Here is a 19,425-nt window from a genome sequence, read left to right as displayed (position 1 = left end):
ATTCAGAGGTGGACATGCTGGAGTGTTTCCAAGTTCGATTTCAGCTTGAGATCACGAACAGCTGCAGCTTTAACTGAAGCAACCTGCTTTATGTTCTGCTTCCTGATTTGTGTCTGAAGATATTATAACTGACTCACTCTTGACTCAGTTTCTGCTGCTGTTTTTGTTTTATTTAACAAAAAACAATGCTGTCACATTTGAGCTGGTCTGCTTCCATCTTTACCAGTTTGGCAGCAGATTTTAATCATAACTTAAAATTTCCAAAACATTTTTCATTCTGTTAAAACGTTTTGAACAAAGTGCCCTCCAGCTGGTAGAAATTATAGCAGAACTCAGTGTATATTGATATGTTAGTCTTTTATTTCCTTATGTTTGTGTGGATTTGAATTTATAAAGCACACTTGTTTCAGTAAAATGTTTGGTGATCAAGGAAGAAAACACTTTATGAATTATTTTTAATATCTTTTAATAAATAGATAAAATGGTCTTAGAATCTCACACACACACACGCAAGGATCGAACAGCTCGTCGTGTTTTTTTAAATTGCTCTTTAGAGAGATTGACGCAGGCACTTTACCCAACTTACGTATCAAAGGGAACAACACATGTGGGAGAGTGAAAGGGGGGGTACACACAGTCATGCACGTGTTCATAAAAATTCAGTAAACAACATATATGTGTAGTTTTATTCTTTCATTAAGGTTAATAATCTCAATACTAAAAAATACCCACAACCAGAGAGCAGAGAGGAGAAACGACCTGCAGAACGGCTCAAGTCCCAAAAGATCTCCACACCAACCGTCAGGTCTCCTAAACGTCAACATGACGGCAGGTAAAGTAACTGGAAGCTAAAGTGAGGTGAGGGAAGCTGGTGAGAAAGAAGGACATTTTTCCAGAAGCGAGTCTGAGTTTATGACACTGAAGTCTTTCCATGTTTTCACACACTGAGGGCAGAGGCTGACATCCATTAAAGTCACAAACAGTTTCTGCTGATTGAAACTGCATAAAAAGTCCAGTTTCTGTAACAGAGATGGGTTAATGTAGGAGTTACAGAGCTGCTGAAAGAGGAATTCATTTAAATAATTCAGACTATATTCTGACACATAGACATGTTGTGGTCTGCCGTAAAACACGAGAAACTAAGCATCAAATTTACTTTAAGAACAATTGAAACTTTTTCCTTCGATATGAAACGATATGAATGTGATTTCTGTTTAGTTTATTAGTCAAAAATCTGTTTACTTTCACATTAATTGTGTTTCTGTATATTTGTTCAGATGCATGATTCTGCAAATGTTGCTATGCTTTTGTTTTTGTGCTAAAACGTTTCATGTGCTGGGAAAATATATTATGACTTTGTAACTTCAATCTTATTTCTTTTCTTTTTTCCTATGCATGATTTGTTTGATCTTATTAATGACCGAATGAAAAATAAATATACAGCAAACACCTATTTTTAAACACCTATTATAATATGCATTATTGATACACTAGTTGTACACATTAGGTGGTAGCAGAGGTTTTGGATCCCTGCTTAGCATAGATGCGCTTGAGTCTTACTGTGTTTTCTTAAAGTATATATATCCCTTGAACATGTTTTATTGAGACATTATGTTATGAATCAACACTAAGTACTGCATTATATGAAGTGGAAGAAAAAGGGTACATGGTTTTTAAATTTTATTTTAGGAATAAAATCTAAAAGATGTAGTGCACATTTGTGTTTCAGCCACCTTTTACTTTAATACCGCTAAATGAAATTCAGTTGTAGCGATTTCCTTCAGAAGTCACCAAATTAATAAATACAATCCACCTGTGCTTAATTAATTTCCAGTAGAAAGGAGGATGTTCTGTTCTGGTTGCTCTGGTCACATGAGATCAAAACTGAACTCTTTGGCCTACTGTAAAAAGCTATGTGTGGAGGAGAACTAAAACTGCACATCAGCCTAAATGCACCATGGTGATGGCAGCATCATGCTGTGGGGACTCTGTTTTACAGTATTGGCCAGGGAGCATCTTTTGCAAAGCAGAATGGGCAAAAATCTCAGTCTACAGATGTGGAAAGGTGGTAGAGACATACATTGAAAGACCTCCAGCTGTAACTGCATGAAAAATGGGTTCTAGAAAAGTGTTTCAAGAGGTACATTTTCAGATTTTTACTATAAATAAAACCATGCATCATCTTCCTTCCACTTCACTACTTTGTGTCGGTCTTAAAATCTCAGCAAAATATAATGACGTTTATGCCAGTAATGTGAGAATTTATGAAAAATGTTAAGGGGATCTTTTGCAAGATACTGTGTTTTCTCTCCATCTGTGCCTGAAAACAATTCAGCTACAAAATAATCCAGATTTGTTGAAGAATGGGTTAGTTTGATGACGAAAAAAATATAGATTCTAGATTAAATCTTCCAAAGAACGCAGGACTGAAGGGTTTGTAATTCTAAAACATTTCTTTCTGCAACATGGGACCTTAAATTCTTGGTTGTTACAGAAGTGAAACTCTTCCCCTTCCTGTCATTGAACTCCTGCTGAAAGCTTAACTGGACTTTATGATCTGTGTACCTGCTCTGCTGTAACACACTGTGAAGAATATTCAGGAAGACGAGGTGAAGAGGAACAGCAGAGGAAGATCTGTATGCGGACCCACACATTGGAAAAACTGGTCCCAGAAGGTTTAGCAGGAGAATAATCAAAGATCAATTATTGTCACATCAGAGTCATCTGTGAGTCAGGTTCCTCTGTGTTCAGGTCGTCCTTGTCGCCGGTGCAGTACCTCGGCACCTCCATCACTTTGAGGACTGTACCGTCTCCTGCAGCGACAGGCGGGAGCGCGCTGAAGGCAACGGCATCATCACGGGCTGGATTCCACTTAGCCGCCATGGGAGGAGGCCGAGGAAGTTGTCCTGGTGGTGAGTGTCCAGCGTGAGGCTGAGCACTCGCTGAGGATTCTGGGTACGGAGGTTCCGAGTTAAGTGAGTAGTAGAAGGTGGAGGCTGAGGTGGGGGAGGGAGAGTCACTGTGCTCCTGGGGAAATAGAAGAGTAGGAAAGGAAGTGAGAGGTTGAAGCAGACTCTGGGAGTGATGGATGGGCTGATTAATATGATAGATGGGCTGATTAGTGGATCTAACTGATTGATGGTTCTGTGGATGGAGGGATGGATGAGCTTGTGATGCAAAAGAAGAAAAGCACAATAAAAAGAGGAAAGTTGGTTTTCTTGAATAAATCCAGAAATAAGCATCTGATTGAAATAGGAGCCAAAACCCAGAAATGTATTCTTTTATGATTTTCCTTATACAGGTCCTTCTCAAAAAATTAGCATATTGTGATAAAGTTAATTATATTCCATAATGTCATGATGAAAATTTAACATTCATATATTTTAGATTCATTGCACACTAACTGAAATATTTCAGGTCTTTTATTGTCTTAATACGGATGATTTTGGCATACAGCTCATGAAAACCCAAAATTCCTATCTCACAAAATTAGCATATTATTAAAAGGGTCTCTAAACGAGCTATGAACCTAATCATCTGAATCAACGAGTTAACTCTAAACACCTGCAAAAGATTCCTGAGGCCTTTAAAACTCCCAGCCTGGTTCATCACTCAAAACCCCAATCATGGGTAAGACTGCCGACCTGACTGCTGTCCAGAAGGCCACTATTGACACCCTCAAGCAAGAGGGTAAGACACAGAAATACATTTCTGAACGAATAGGATGTTCCCAGAGTGCTGTATCAAGGCACCTCAGTGGGAAGTCTGTGGGAAGGAAAAAGTGTGGCAGAAAACGCTGCACAACGAGAAGAGGTGACCGGACCCTGAGGAAGATTGTGGAGAAGGGCCGATTCCAGACCTTGGGGGACCTGCGGAAGCAGTGGACTGAGTCTGGAGTAGAAACATCCAGAGCCACCGTGCACAGGCGTGTGCAGGAAATGGGCTACAGGTGCCGCATTCCCCAGGTCAAGCCACTTTTGAACCAGAAACAGCGGCAGAAGCGCCTGACCTGGGCTACAGAGAAGCAGCACTGGACTGTTGCTCAGTGGTCCAAAGTACTTTTTTCGGATGAAAGCAAATTCTGCATGTCATTCGGAAATCAAGGTGCCAGAGTCTGGAGGAAGACTGGGGAGAAGGAAATGCCAAAATGCCAGAAGTCCAGTGTCAAGTACCCACAGTCAGTGATGGTCTGGGGTGCCGTGTCAGCTGCTGGTGTTGGTCCACTGTGTTTTATCAAGGGCAGGGTCAATGCAGCTAGCTATCAGGAGATTTTGGAGCACTTCATGCTTCCATCTGCTGAAAAGCTTTATGGAGATAAAGATTTCATTTTTCAGCACGACCTGGCACCTGCTCACAGTGCCAAAACCACTGGTAAATGGTTTACTGACCATGGTATCACTGTGCTCAATTGGCCTGCCACCTCTCCTGACCTGAACCCCATAGAGAATCTGTGGGATATTGTGAAGAGAACGTTGAGAGACTCAAGACCCAACACTCTGGATGAGCTAAAGGCCGCTATCGAAGCATCCTGGGCCTCCATAAGACCTCAGCAGCGCCACAGGCTGATTGCCTCCATGCCACGCCGCATTGAAGCAGTCATTTCTGCAAAAGGATTCCCGACCAAGTATTGAGTGCATAACTGTACATGATTATTTGAAGGTTGACGTTTTTTGTATTAAAAACACTTTTCTTTTATTGGTCGGATGAAATATGCTAATTTTGTGAGATAGGAATTTTGGGTTTTCATGAGCTGTATGCCAAAATCATCCATATTAAGACAATAAAAGACCTGAAATATTTCAGTTAGTGTGCAATGAATCTAAAATATATGAATGTTAAATTTTCATCATTACATTATAGAAAATAATAAACTTTATCACAATATGCTAATTTTTTGAGAAGGACCTGTATTGTGATCATTATTAAAAACATTTTCATTCATTTAATCTTTTTATGTTTAGAAATCAAAGTTGATCATTTGCTTAAGAAATCAGGAATTTCATTGATTTTGGAATCTTAAAATACAGACATGTATACACGTATTGCTCCCTTCAGGTAAAGATGTGTAAAAGTCATTAAAAACCTTTTTTGTAGTAATGTAATCTCACAGCGAAAAATTTGAAAAATCCATCGATGAAACTAAGTACATTGGTTCTGTGGCGTAAAACATGAACAAATAACTGTTTTTAACAAATGAGTAACACTATCACTGAATCCATACATGTTGCAACTCCAAACCTTTATTTTAAGCACATGGAACTGAATTATTTTTTGTAAATAATACTTCTATAAAATTACTAAATAGTAATCCATGTCTTCCAGATTCCCTGGGATAGACATATGATGGGACACAGATACTAATTTCTAGCCACTCTTTAAAATGGGAAAAACAAGACAAAATGGGAGTAAAGTAAGGCAGTTGACCTTCATAGGTTAGGTAAAAGTTCCTGATCTGAACTTGTCCAGATATACTGTAAGTGCAACAATGGATGGCAGGGAGGATCTCAAAAGCTCAGTTAGTGAACTGGCATAAAGAGTGACATCTTGGGGTCACAAAATGTTAATAACAAGCATTTGATACTTTACCAGAAATAGTCTTTTTTTTGCCCTACCACCATAAATGTAAGTTTGTGGGACCTAAAACTGAAATATATGCTTTGGTCAGATGAGACTATGATTGAGCTTTTCATCAACAAACACTTCAGGTGGGCCTGATCTCCAACAAAGAGTAATAATGTGCAAAAGCACCTCATGTCCACTGTTAAATTAGCACAGTGAAAATTGTTCAGCGACACTAAACCAATCTTCTTCCACGGCCATCCGAGTCCCAGGACCTAAATCCTATAGAAAGCCTGTAGCCTGAGCTGAGAAGACAGCATCAGAGTGGACCCAGGATTCTGGGTCATCTAGAGAGATTCTGCAAAAAGGAATGTCCTCTTTTAAGTTCCAACCTTGGGAAGTTTTATAGAATAACACAGTAAAGTATTAACAGCAGGGCTACCAATAATACCTCCAATTATGAAATTTTAGGGATTTTTCTAAACCTTTCAGTGGGAGATTATGCCGCTGCAATAAAATATGAATTTATTTAAACCCCTTTTTTACACATCTTTACAAGGACATGCCTACAGATTTGTCAAAAACTACTACTAATTACTTTGCAACTCAAGTTAGTACAACATTTAATTTCCCTCTAGAAATTATTTTTAATTTGAATTGAGCTGATCTCTGCACAGAAGTGTAAAAAAATACCCTGAGATGGTCACACAGAAAATGACAGGCTCTGAGGTTTCATGCAGTTCCACGTACGAACAAGTGATGCTGCTGTTGCCGGGAAAGAGGAAAGGATGAGGCAGCGGTTGCTAAGGAAGCTGTGAGGCAGCGGGGCTTGGTGATGAGGACGATGAGCAGCAGTGGGAGGGAACAGGAAGCGGAGCTCATTTGGGGAAAGTTATTGTGTCACTGTCACACCTCACTCTCTGGAAAACACATACACACACACGACAGGAAGGAGAAACAGAAAGACAACATGGCAGAGGGTTAGCAGAAAGAAAGCAAAGGCTTAGGATGAGTTTGGTTCCGGGAGGTCCGGCTGCAAGTTGGAAAGTCTGTAAATATTACTCAGGAAGGCACGGAAACCAAATATAGAGCACTGTCGGCTTAGATGCAATCATGGGTCCAGATGTCGAGAAAAATATTAAAAAACATTAACCTGAAAAAAGACATGATTTGGACTTTTAAGCGAAGAAAAGATATGCCATGTTTCATCTCATCAGCTTCATTTCTGTTCTTTAACAACACAAACTCTTTGGACTCCTTGGCAGCTGGACTGTATGATTTAATCAAGATAAACTCGAAGTTTAGCTGTTAGAGCGACTTCACCTAAATAAGCTATTTTTTAAAACAAAAGGGTAAAAACCAACAATGTTCCAAATCTGTACGGTTTTGTTAACATGAAAACCACCATTATTGTGACAGAAATCATTGCTGAATTACTGCTCTGCGTTAATCTCAGATGCCTCAAAGCAAGTGTGCTTTTGCTTTCAGTAAATTTCCCAAAGTGTGTGCCGTTTGCAATCTGATTTAAATGAGAGCCAAGGTGTAGAAACCTCCTAGACATCTGAAAAACAGTTATGGAATACAGATACGTCCGACCACAGTCCATGTTCTCATTGTGTGATGGTCCATCCCAGACGCCTCTGAGCCCAGAGGAGTTGGCACTGCCTCTGGATGAGGGTAACATAAGGCTTCTTTTGTACACAGTAAAGTTTGTGCCTGTAACTACATATTGTAATGTTGGACAAAGTAATCCCTGCTCTATGCTGTTCAATTAGCTGTTGATAAATGCGGTTTTTAAAACTGTGCCCTCTGAGGGATAAGAGATCAGGCCTGTTCATGAAATTTCTCCAGTTTTTGTGACATTCTGCACTGCAGAGGTAAAAAAAAAAAAAGCAAATCTGTCCTAATCTAATGGAGAGGAGATCTTTGTCCTAATCTTTGTGTGAAGTAGTTTTTTTTTTATTAGTTTATTGCTTTTTTTCACATATCTGGTGTCAAACTGGAGATCATCTGAACATCTTTGCTCCTCAAAGACTCAGACTTTTAATGGATGGTACTGAAAAAAAAAAAAAGCTGATGAGAAACATATTGGTTTCATACACACACACACAGTCACTGACTGTTTTCTTATCAAATTAAAATTATTTGACCATCTCTGAGATATTAATTTAAGTAAAGGACAGATATTAACCAGTTTATAGAGCATAAAAATAATTGTACATTTCCTGGTTATCTTAAACTTGTGCACTAGCCTTTGTCTCTAATACTGTGGGGAAAATAAAAATTAAACATGTCGCTATTTGTCTGAAGAGAACAAATATCTAATGGGGCTATAACATGAAATTCACACTGGATGTTGGTAAGGACCCAGTTAATCCACACGTGCAAAGAAATCAAAAACTAATCAGTCTATACATAATGCATAATTTGAAAGACATGGGGGATACGTTTTAAACAAATGTTGCTAAAAGGCAGAAAGCCAAGAAAATCACTGGAATTTTTCAATATTTAGAGGCATTGCAGCCTCCTATTAGTGCATATTAATTTAGTCCTATAAAATAGCCTCTAATTACCAAGGTATTAAAAATAATGGTCTCAAGACCTTTGCAGCCTGATTTATGCAAAGCAAATCGAGGGCACTGGTTACAGACACATTTCTAAAATTCAGGACCAGTTGCTCCTGATAACATTTCCGACAGCAGAGTCAAAAGAATAATCAGAAGAGTTGTCCAAGAGCAAAGGACCACTCACAGAGAGACCCAGAAAGATCTGGAATAGGCAGAAAACAATAAATGTTGCCGCGGCATCTGTGCACAAGTTTGGTGGTGGGGACATCATGGTGTGGGACTGCTTTTCACCATTTTGGTACCAGCAGACTCATATATTTAAAAGAGGGATAAATGGAGAAGAACAGCCCAATATGCTTGATAAAAATCCAAAGGTGAACCAGGACCTTTCAGCAAGAAGATGACCCCAAAAACACACAACCAAGGAAACTCCCAGCTGGTTTCAGAAAAAGAAAATAAAGCCAAGTTAATGGATTTGCCAATTAAAATTCCATTCAAGAACTGAAGATCAGCGTACACAGAAGAGTCCCCCAGAACCTTCAAAACAGAAAGTGTGGGAGAATGTGTCAAAATCAAACCTAAATAATGCATGGGACCAGTTTCTCCTCACAGAGGACATTCTGAAGTTTCATTATCAAGAAAAGTTTTTCTAGTAAGTACTGAATACATTTTAGGACTTGCTTTATTCCACTTTATTACACATAACGGATTTTATAGACTAATGTGTTGATTTCTTTGTATGTGTAGGTTAGTTGGGCTGTTCCGGGCATCTGGTGTAAATTTCACAGCAACAAACTAATTAGAAACATATTTACTAAGACAAACATTAACATGTTTAAGATCTTTTTCCCTTCCTGTATATTTTTTTTATTTAAAAGGTGAAAACCTAAATGCCACACTTTCAGTAACAGTTTGAAGCCTTGATCTGGCTGCAGCGCTCCGTTTTCATCGCACACGTTTAAATAAAAAAACTGATTTCCGGTTGGACCCATGGGGTAAATGCCCGTTAGGAGAAAAGCAGCGATGGATGGGGGAGGAGGGTTAGGGTTGGGGTCGGGGGTCACATACGTGCGGGATTCCCCACTGCTGAATGGAGTATACCTCTGTATACAAGGGCTGGACAGCCGTCGCGCCTGACGGATCTGAAAACAACAGTTTACAGCTCAGCTCAGTTATAGAGAGGCAGAGAGCTCCTCTCTAAGACAACCCACCTCAAACCGCCTCATGATGATCTGCAGATTAGAATCAGATCATTGCATATGATAAACAAGAAAAAGTTACGCATACAGTAGTTTAGACAGTGTGACCTTGTGTAGCTTGATCTGTTGCAGTAAATCTTTGGCGTCTTTTATCTGCAGAACTTAAGTAGAATAAAATAAAAACAAATATAATTTTATAACAATATAATGTTCTTAACTTTGCAGGAAGTGGCTGCTGAAAGACAGATGAAGAAGGAGAAACTTCACAAGCTCTGAGCGTGTGTGTGTGTGTGTGTGTGTTTAAGAGACAGAAAGAGAATCAGTAAAAAACAAAAACACAATATCATCATCAATATCAGCTGATTTAACCCCAGAAAATATGCAAAATGTGTCAAATCCTGAGCGACCTGGTGAAGGATTCTGTAGTAACCTCCTGATCAAATCAAACTCAGGGTTTAAACCAATTAAATCCTGGTGTTGAAGCTTTCCTTTCTGTGGTGCATCTAGTTACACCTGCCACAAGGTGGCACCACTTTGCTGGCAAAAAAAAAAAGCCTGAAATGTTGCACATTAGCATTGACTCCTCAAATGCTTGTACAGTGCAAACAGATAGAATTTACGGAGGTTCCTGCACAGCTTCGCCTGATGAGATACGCACCGTGTTGGCGGAGCGTCCAGGCCCACGCTGAGCAACAATCGCCCCGGAGACGGCCTTGATCCAGCTGTGCATGTCCTCTGGACTGTCAGCCTGGAGGACACAAAAACACAGGGATGATTTCACTGTATTCCAATGATAATATGAACTTGTACACTGGTGTTTTTAAGATGTCCAAGTTGGACAAAATGCTCTTAAAGCATGAAGTAACACCAATTATCCCATGAATTGCTTTAACGTTCTGTTTATTAGCAAAAATAATGTCTGATCAGCACGTCTCCCATCCTGGCTTGGTTTAAAATAAAGGTTAACATTGCCTCCAACCAGACAGTCTGGAATTGATATCCATTCGCTGGTCTTACCTGTCATAAGAAAACACAAATACAACCAGCAGTTTTGGGCATATAGTGCAGAAAAACAGAGAGAAATCCTCAGCAATTTGTACGAACTGTTTCTTTCATCATTGCATGTCAGTCTTGTTGATTATGTACATACAGAAAAAAAGAGTAATTATGTGTAGCATTAGGATAATTCATACAGTCAGTTCTAACTTAAGCTTGCAGAGGATGTCATGTCTCCCCTTTTTCTTCTATAATAAAGAAAATCTAGAGAGAGAAATTATTATTTGTATGGCATTGATTTTAAGTAATTATGTTAATACTTCAAATGAAAATGCTGCCAGTGAATGATTATGAATTACATTCTTAGAATGATTTTGAATTTTAATATGGTTGCAATGATTATTGTCATTTCAAAGAGTTTTGATGAGATTGTGTGTCTCTCTCCTTATCAAGGTTTACATGAGGGTTTGTAACAGAAGGGGTTGAAATCTGTCAGCACATCATACTGAGTGTCTACCGATATTCACATCATCTTCTTCCTCCTTTCTCCTCTCCATCAGAGCAACAACCTACGACACGGCAGGAAGCTCCAGGAAACCTGGAGAACTTTAAAAGCTGAGCACCTCAATGACACCTCAGATGAACAATAAGAACCACGAGAGGAAAGATGTGGAAGCTTCACAATTCAGGAGATAAGCGGTCATGTGCTCCAGTCTGATCCTGTTGTGTTTTCATTAACATCACCGTTTTGTCTGAGACCTTTTCATCTTCTACAAGTTTTCCTGAGAGATGAACGTTTTGTGCTACTCCTAAGGACACTGTGTTCTTCTACCATCAATTTTTCTCAACCTTTCATGACTCAGTCGGGCAGGTAACAGCTATTATATTGACACAGGGTCCCTGCTGAGATCCAAAAGACTTACTCAATCCAAACATTTCAGTCCACCTGTTGCATCTTTTACTCCTCAGGGCAACCCGGGCCAGCTGTGGAGACCCAGGACCTCCACTCCACTGACAGAAAGAGCTGGATGCTATTCTGCCTGCTGGCTGAGAGCATGAGGTCGAGGAAGTCAAAGCTCAAGTTTTTATTGACATGAGCTGGGAAACGTTTGTGTTACTCTGCTGGTATATTATATTATAATATATTATAATATATATTATATTATTATATATTATAATGAGATTTATTGTTGGCACAAAGTATGATAAAGGTTTATTTCAGAATTATTCTGTGGTAAAATGATATATAGCGCTTATATATGCTATACTTTGTTTAAATTCAGCTGATTTCCTTAATCTGTTTCCGTCCCTCAAACATGAGCTTCAAATTTTCCCATTAAAATATAAACAGCTTCCCGTAAGAGCTTTCCATTAGAAATGAAAGCTGCAAACATGGTTCTTCTCTCTGGGTTTTGATCATGATCATTAGGAGCTTTAATTGATTTTAATAAGTTGGATTTGATTTTGTTTGGATGTTGACTGTAGTCTGCAGTTAGAGATAATTAAATGATGATTGTTTCCATCAAACTGAATCTACTACAGATTACCAACTTTACTTTTCTAGCATCAATCATTGAAATTTGCTCTTAAATCTGATTTTTTGATTCACTTGTTAACACTATTGCATTACATATTACTACTATTGCTCATTTGATTAAACTGATGCTGCTGCAGTGAGATGAATCATTTATCAACAGATAGGAGGGACTAAAGTTTAAAAGAATCTGAATAAGTTCATCAGGTAGTACAGGGAATATTTAAAGCCAAACCTCCTGAAGTGAGTCTCATCCATCCAAACCAGATGGTAGACCTAGTTTACTCAGAATAAAGATGAACTCAGCAGTGTCACCTGTATGTAGAAGGTTCTAGAGTTGGTGACCATCTCAAACAGGTTGTCTCGCATCATCAGCTCGCTGCAGAACACACAGAATGGCGCAGCTTTTAAACACCATGGTTTAAACAAAGCTCCGATGGATTCAGCTGCTAACTGACCTCTGTTTGCATTCCTGGACTTTCTGAATCTCCTTCAGCGGGATGACTCTCAGCGCCTCACGGTCCTGGGACAAACAAAGTATGTCCTATTAATGACAGAAAACTTTCAAAGAAAGGATTCCAGTGCTCTAAATCTAAAAGACATTTCTTTGTTTCATGTTACTTTATGTCGTCTGGTTCTACTTGAAACTTTCTAAAACAGACTCACAGATGTAATGCAGATGTAATGATGCAACGCCAGTAAGATAACTGCCAACTTAACTGCTTTTTTAAATAAAACACACTATAGGGGCTGCAGAGCTCCACAGCTACGTTTGGACTATCTATTCACAGCACAGCTATTATTCTTGCACTCCACAAATCTGACCTTTATGTAAGAGGAACAAGAAGAAATTCATTGTCCAAAAACAAATCAGAAGAAGTGCTGTTTGCCGCTTCTCTAAAGCAAGGCAGGAGACAGCAGGCCAAAATGTGGTGAAGGCAGTATGTGGGGATTCTTTTCTTCCTCAAGGACAGGGAAGCGGGTCAGAGTTGATTGGAAGATGGATGCAGCTAAATGCAGAATAATCCTGAAAGAAACCCTGGAAGAGGCTGCAAAACACCTGAAAATCTAAAGCAAGACAACTGATGCTAACAGTGGCTCTCCATCCATGCTCAATGAGCTTGAGAAATTTTGAGAAGAAGAATAGAACGATTTTGTTCTGTAGGTGTGTAAAGCTGGTAGAGACATAGGCCAAAAGACTTCCAGCTGAAACTGCAGAGAATGAAAACTCAGCTCTGACTATCTTTCAACAGCAGTACTGATTTCGGCAGTCAGATCATGTGGCCACTGTTAGATTTCCAAAGGTATGAACACACAGCCTGAGGACATACACTCACAGGCACACACTCTGGGTGTTTCCACATGTGTTTTGGCAGGTCCAAGTTGGGACTTTATTGAGTAATTTGTCCACAAATGGATCATATGTGGAGGAATTCCAGAGGCGTGCTGCTGCGTGTAGAGACAAACACCCACCACTCCAGGGAAAACAAGCCAATAGTATTTGGATCCTTATTAGAACTTTGTTTTAACTTCCATTCAACACTTTGAGTACATACCTAACCTTACTTAACCTTTATTCAATTTACACTCTAGCTCTAACCTTAAAAGGATGTTTATTAGGATCGGGAAAATACACCGGAAAATTGGCATGTGGCGGTGGTGAAGGGGTAAAGTGTGGGACCTCTGTACGGAGGCTACACCAAAAAAGGTCCTATTCAAGTAACAAATGCACACATGGTCCCTGCTTGATATGAAGACAAAAAGCTGCACAAACCTTACTAAGTAAAGTTTCCAGAGCCTCTTATTTAAGATCAACCTTTGCTTCTGTCTTTTCTCACCAGGTCAGATTTGAAGTAGCTTAGAGTGTTTTCATCCAGGATGAAGTACCTCCTCTTCCAGTTCCTCATCTGAAAAAACCCAAAACAACATCAACATTAGTTTATTATCAGTGAGTTGGACTGAGGAGGACATGGAACTGGAGAAGGTATTCGCTCTCACCACAGCTCCCTGTTTAACGCAGTATCCAGCCTTTATAAAAGACTGATCCTGCACTCCTCTGGACAGGAAGTACGGCAGCTGGTTCTGAGCCCGCTTCCCTCGGTCCGAACCATTCTGGCCTTCACTCTGTTCCTACAACAGACATTCGCACATGGTGTAATGTCAAGGTTCTGTTTTAGACTAAAGGGGAAAACACACAAACATTTATTGTCAGATATTTTTATTCAGTCAAATAAATGTCCTAGGTGTTTGATCTCAGAATGCATCATGGGAGATGTAGTTAATAATTACTGTGTATTCTTATTCACACTGAAAAAGTTAAGTGTACTGCTGTGCATTTACAAACAGTTTATAAATTCAAAGTCCAGTTACAGACATGATTCAGAGCCAGGCACCAGCTTCTGGCAGCATTCCTGAGGAATGTTAGCCCACTATCAATGAGCACAACCCTCCAGTCCGGGCACTGCCACCTCCAAATCATACCACAGATTTTCAAAACAATTCAAATAAAACTGCTATGATGCCACTCTAGTGTCTTCTCCTGAAACCACGCCTCGGTGGTTTTAAGTTTCCTTGGAATCTTTCTGTAGGACCACTGTTGCCCAGCTTCCTCGTCAAGGGCATGAGATTTTCTCTGAGGACTTCCTCCCCAAACCCACAGAGTGGCTCTTCAGGAATCTAGTGGCAGCCGTTTGATAGCCTTCTCTTTCTGCCACTAGGTGGCGTAGCCACTGTTCCTTTAACCTAAAACTTGCAAACTCTGCTTCCAACTGTTTCTCTAGGACAATTCAGGACCTTTGCTATCATTTTCCTTATTTGCGGAAGGCAATGATCTCCTCTCTGATGATTTGGAACCTTTCTTTTGACTTCGCCATATTTCTAGCGTGCATTAAAAATAACCATAAACAGTCCAGGTATTTGAGGCATTTAATTCAATAGCACTTGTTGCTAATTAAGCCCTTGCTTGGTTGCATCAGGTGTACCTGAGAGCGGTTCTGATTTATGAATGTGTGCTTTTTCGAAGAATGGTATTCAGAGGTTGAATCATTTTAATACTACAGGAGTCACTACAAGAAAATTTGTGTTAAACGTGGATAAAATCCTTGTAAAAAAAAAATAACTTTTAATATTACTATTTAATCTGGTCTTGTCCAAATCGTTTGTTGTAAACACCTGAACAATTTGGAATTTTGCCAATGCAGAACAGTGTTGAATAAATTTACCATTGCTGTCTTTACATGATATGAAAAAGGGTTTGATTTTAAGTCAAAAAACCACTAGCAAACCACAACTACCATAAATACAGGAAAATTTAACATTCATATATTTTAGATTCATTGCACACTAACTGAAATATTTCAGGTCTTTTATTGTCTTAATACGGATGATTTTGGCATACAGCTCATGAAAACCCAAAATTCCTATCTCACAAAATTAGCATATTTCATCCGACCAATAAAAGAAAAGTGTTTTTAATACAAAAAACGTCAACCTTCAAATAATCATGTACAGTTATGCACTCAATACTTGGTCGGGAATCCTTTGGCAGAAATGACTGCTTCAATGCGGCGTGGCATGGAGGCAATCAGCCTGTGGCACTGCTGAGGTCTTATGGAGGCCCAGGATGCTTCGATAGCGGCCTTTAGCTCATCCAGAGTGTTGGGTCTTGAGTCTCTCAACGTTCTCTTCACAATATCCCACAGATTATCTATGGGGTTCAGGTCAGGAGAGTTGGCAGGCCAATTGAGCACAGTGATACCATGGTCAGTAAACCATTTACCAGTGGTTTTGGCACTGTGAGCAGGTGCCAGGTCGTGCTGAAAAATGAAATCTTCATCTCCATAAAGCTTTTCAGCAGATGGAAGCATGAAGTGCTCCAAAATCTCCTGATAGCTAGCTGCATTGACCCTGCCCTTGATAAAACACAGTGGACCAACACCAGCAGCTGACACGGCACCCCAGACCATCACTGACTGTGGGTACTTGACACTGGACTTCTGGCATTTTGGCATTTCCTTCTCCTCAGTCTTCCTCCAGACTCTGGCACCTTGATTTCCGAATGACATGCAGAATTTGCTTTCATCCGAAAAAAGTACTTTGGACCACTGAGCAACAGTCCAGTGCTGCTTCTCTGTAGCCCAGGTCAGGCGCTTCTGCCGCTGTTTCTGGTTCAAAAGTGGCTTGACCTGGGGAATGCGGCACCTGTAGCCTATTTCCTGCACACGCCTGTGCACGGTGGCTCTGGATGTTTCTACTCCAGACTCAGTCCACTGCTTCCGCAGGTCCCCCAAGGTCTGGAATCGGCCCTTCTCCACAATCTTCCTCAGGGTCCGGTCACCTCTTCTCGTTGTGCAGCGTTTTCTGCCACACTTTTTCCTTCCCACAGACTTCCCACTGAGGTGCCTTGATACAGAACTCTGGGAACAGCCTATTCGTTCAGATATTTCTTTCTGTGTCTTACCCTCTTGCTTGAGGGTGTCAATAGTGGCCTTCTGGACAGCAGTCAGGTCGGCAGTCTTACCCATGATTGGGGTTTTGAGTGATGAACCAGGCTGGGAGTTTTAAAGGCCTCAGGAATCTTTTGCAGGTGTTTAGAGTTAACTCATTGATTCAGATGATTAGGTTCATAGCTCGTTTAGAGACCCTTTTAATGATATGCTAATTTTGTGAGACAGGAATTTTGGGTTTTCATGAGCTGTATGCCAAAATCATCCGTATTAAGACAATAAAAGACCTGAAATATTTCAGTTAGTGTGCAATGAATCTAAAATATATGAATGTTAAATTTTCATCATTACATTATGGAAAATAATGAACTTTATCACAATATGCTAATATTTTGAGAAGGACCTGTATGTCACATATTTACTATAAAACAAAAACTAAGTTCTGTCATTACTCCTTAGGAATAAAAGCTGTAATTGATGCATGGATACCCAATTATAATAAGTGTGAGCACCTCTATAAAAGCAGCTGGTTTCTGCAGCTTGCTGGAGCCTACGGGTGTAAAACCAAGCTGTTCATCAGTCTGGGAAAGTTTATACGGGTTAAAAACCACATTCTGGACCCAGTAAGGACCAACTCATCTCCACAAAGCATCAGGTTCAGGTTTGGTAAGTTAAATTAATTTGCAAAAGAAAAGCTTTGTGTTCATTTTAGTGTCCACACTATCAGCAGCTGTAAAAACGACCAAGTTTTTATGATGTTTTAGACCCGTAATTGTCAACGTCTGTGCTGCTGTGTTCCAAGGAAAACATGGAGCTGCATACCTGCAGAGACAAGACTACACCTGCAAGGCTGCTTCTGCTGCTGCTGATAAATTACACCTCTGACCGTAGAAGAATTACCTGTGTGGCTGTAATGATTGGCACTCCACCTATGATCTCTGTTTTGTAAGAGACCTGTTTCATAGCACCAAGAACTTCCTGCGGGGTCTCCATATAGGCAGTCTGGGCCTCTCCAGACTTTGGCACCTGAAACACAACAGGACAGTAAAGTCTTAGAATTTACTCTCACAAAGGATTAAATGTAACTATTTTAACACAGCTGAAAATTGTTAATAATATGTTTTATTAACATTACTGCGACCTTCTGACATCAGCATGTAAAAACATGTTTCTGCATCTGACCAACCTTCCTACTATAAATATGTCGTTATATTCAATAAAATGTGTTCCAAAGAGGCTCGTTTATCAGATCGAAACCAACCTTTTTAAGCAGATCTTAAACATACTTTTCATTACGACCACATTTCAGTATTGAAAATGTTTTAAGGGTCTGATGTAATATTCTATTCTTAAAGGTTGTGTTAAATGTCGCTGTGAGCAGAAAATCATCATAATTAAGACATTTAGACATAAAGGCTTGAAAACATCTGTCTGTGTAACTGATCAATATAATGTGTTCACTAAGTGAATTGAATTACTGAAATAAATGTTTTTTTTTCCAATAATATTCTAATATACTGGGATGCACCTGTATGGGTCCCCCTAAAACTTTGTAGACAATAATATAACTCAAGGCCCATTCCTCTTGTCCATTCTTTAAAATGGGAAAGACAAGAGAACATGCCATTCAAGTAAGGCAGATGTGTGCTGATGGGTGTTGCATGAAAATTGCTACTCATCTAGACTTCAGCCAAAGCAATGTTTAACTTCTTAGAATGAGATCATTCTGTTGAATGTTGCTATGAGTTTACCTGAAACTGAAGGACTTTTTGGACCTGAAATATACATATACATCCCGGGTTCGAGTCCCGACCCCGGAGATCTTTGCTGCAGGTATTCCCCCTCTCTCCTCCCTATTTCTTGTCTGCCTACTTTCAGAAAAATAACTAAAATTAAGGCCACTAGTGCCGCAAAAAATTATATATATAAAAAAAAAAAAAAAACAGGAGGAGCTTAAAAATCTCCTTCTCCACATGTGTTTTGAGGAGGACAAACACCTCGAGATCCAGAATTATGTTAAAAATCTGCGCCAATGCTAATTTATTTTCAAGAAAAGCCACCAATAAATGAAATCTATGTAATTAGATCCAGATTCGTGTGTTTTCCAAATATTTGGAGTTAATTTACCATGTTTGCCTGTTGAATTTACTTCAAATGAGGTTTGTGATTGTCTGTAGATAAATGAATGCCTGGGTTGCTGGTTAGACTTACAGAGGTTAAACAGGAACGACTAATGTGTGCAGGAAACCTCCCCATATTCTTTTTGTTTTAGTTTCAAGTTTAGGATTTTATTTGTCTGAAGGTCTTGTATCAGGTCTTGCAGACCATCAGAACTTGCAGATTTCAGACTTTCTAAACTTAAATTTGCTTAAAAGACGGTTTGAACTGGACTTCTGGTGACAAAGGGTTGGAGTTCAAATATTTGACCTTAATATGTTCATGTTCCATTGTTGCTGAGCTGTGAAAAAGGAGTTTGTCGAAAGCAAAGCTCTGCTGTCAGCTGTAGTTGATTACAGAAGTTTTCTAATTAAGCCCACAGCTTTGAAGATGCAGGATTATTTATAAAACCTATATGTCTGAGGGTCCACAACTTTCCGACTATCCATCTGCTGAGACCTCGTCAAGCTTCATCTGTCCGGTCTGATGGGTAATTTTCCATCTGCTGTGGCCTGAGGCTGAGCGTCATACGGCAGCAACGTGAAACAGGGTCAACTATGGATCCATCTGTGTCCGACCATGTTTGTTTGTGTGTGTGTGTGTGAGTCTCACTGTAATCTTGGTGGCGTTGTTCAGAACACTGATCCATTCCACCAAATCCTGCTGGTCGTTGGCCTGCAAGTAGAACTTCCTCATGCCTGCATTTATAACTGCAGAGAGATAAAAAAGAAGTATGTAAATTCTCCTACTCATCCCCAGTTCTTCCAGCCAGGCAACAAAGTACAGAAATACACTCCTTGCATGTCAATCTAAATATATCTGCTTGTTTGTAGTTTCTCAGAGGCAAGAGGATGTATGACTCCATATTAACATCCTATCTAGTTGCAAACACATGTGCACATGTCCGTACACAATGATTTGGTCATTGTCATTGTACAGTTTCCTCCTATTGAGTGACAAAGAGCTGC

The 19,425-nt window shown here is 39.7% G+C and overlaps 1 protein-coding gene across 5 annotated transcripts in view; it reads right to left on the bottom strand.

Moving 5' to 3' along the window:
* Positions 1 to 449: 449 nt before the first annotated feature.
* The window catches only part of plekha1b (pleckstrin homology domain containing, family A (phosphoinositide binding specific) member 1b), a 33,064-nt gene continuing 14,088 nt past the window's right edge, over positions 450 to 19,425 (bottom strand). For 2 of the 5 annotated variants that reach the window (XM_047377253.1, XM_047377256.1), the window contains exons 5-12: positions 19,070 to 19,167; positions 17,201 to 17,326; positions 13,854 to 13,985; positions 13,694 to 13,762; positions 12,314 to 12,378; positions 12,171 to 12,234; positions 9,984 to 10,073; positions 450 to 3,027 (exon numbers count right to left, since the gene is read on the bottom strand). In XM_047377253.1, coding sequence (XP_047233209.1) covers positions 2,710 to 3,027; positions 9,984 to 10,073; positions 12,171 to 12,234; positions 12,314 to 12,378; positions 13,694 to 13,762; positions 13,854 to 13,985; positions 17,201 to 17,326; positions 19,070 to 19,167 — 962 coding nt within the window. In that variant the 3' untranslated portion in view covers positions 450 to 2,709. Of the gene's footprint in view, positions 3,028 to 6,309; positions 6,480 to 9,194; positions 9,269 to 9,983; positions 10,074 to 12,170; positions 12,235 to 12,313; positions 12,379 to 13,693; positions 13,763 to 13,853; positions 13,986 to 17,200; positions 17,327 to 19,069; positions 19,168 to 19,425 lie in introns of all 5 variants that reach the window. The other 3 variants (XM_047377254.1, XM_047377255.1, XR_007040000.1) reach the window with 3 other exon arrangements.

Source organism: Girardinichthys multiradiatus, chromosome 10, assembly GCF_021462225.1.
Source record: "Girardinichthys multiradiatus isolate DD_20200921_A chromosome 10, DD_fGirMul_XY1, whole genome shotgun sequence".
NCBI classification, from domain to species: Eukaryota; Metazoa; Chordata; class Actinopteri; order Cyprinodontiformes; family Goodeidae; genus Girardinichthys; species Girardinichthys multiradiatus.
The sequence above is the reverse complement of the archived record's forward strand: the minus strand, read 5'-3'. Positions and strand labels throughout refer to the sequence as shown.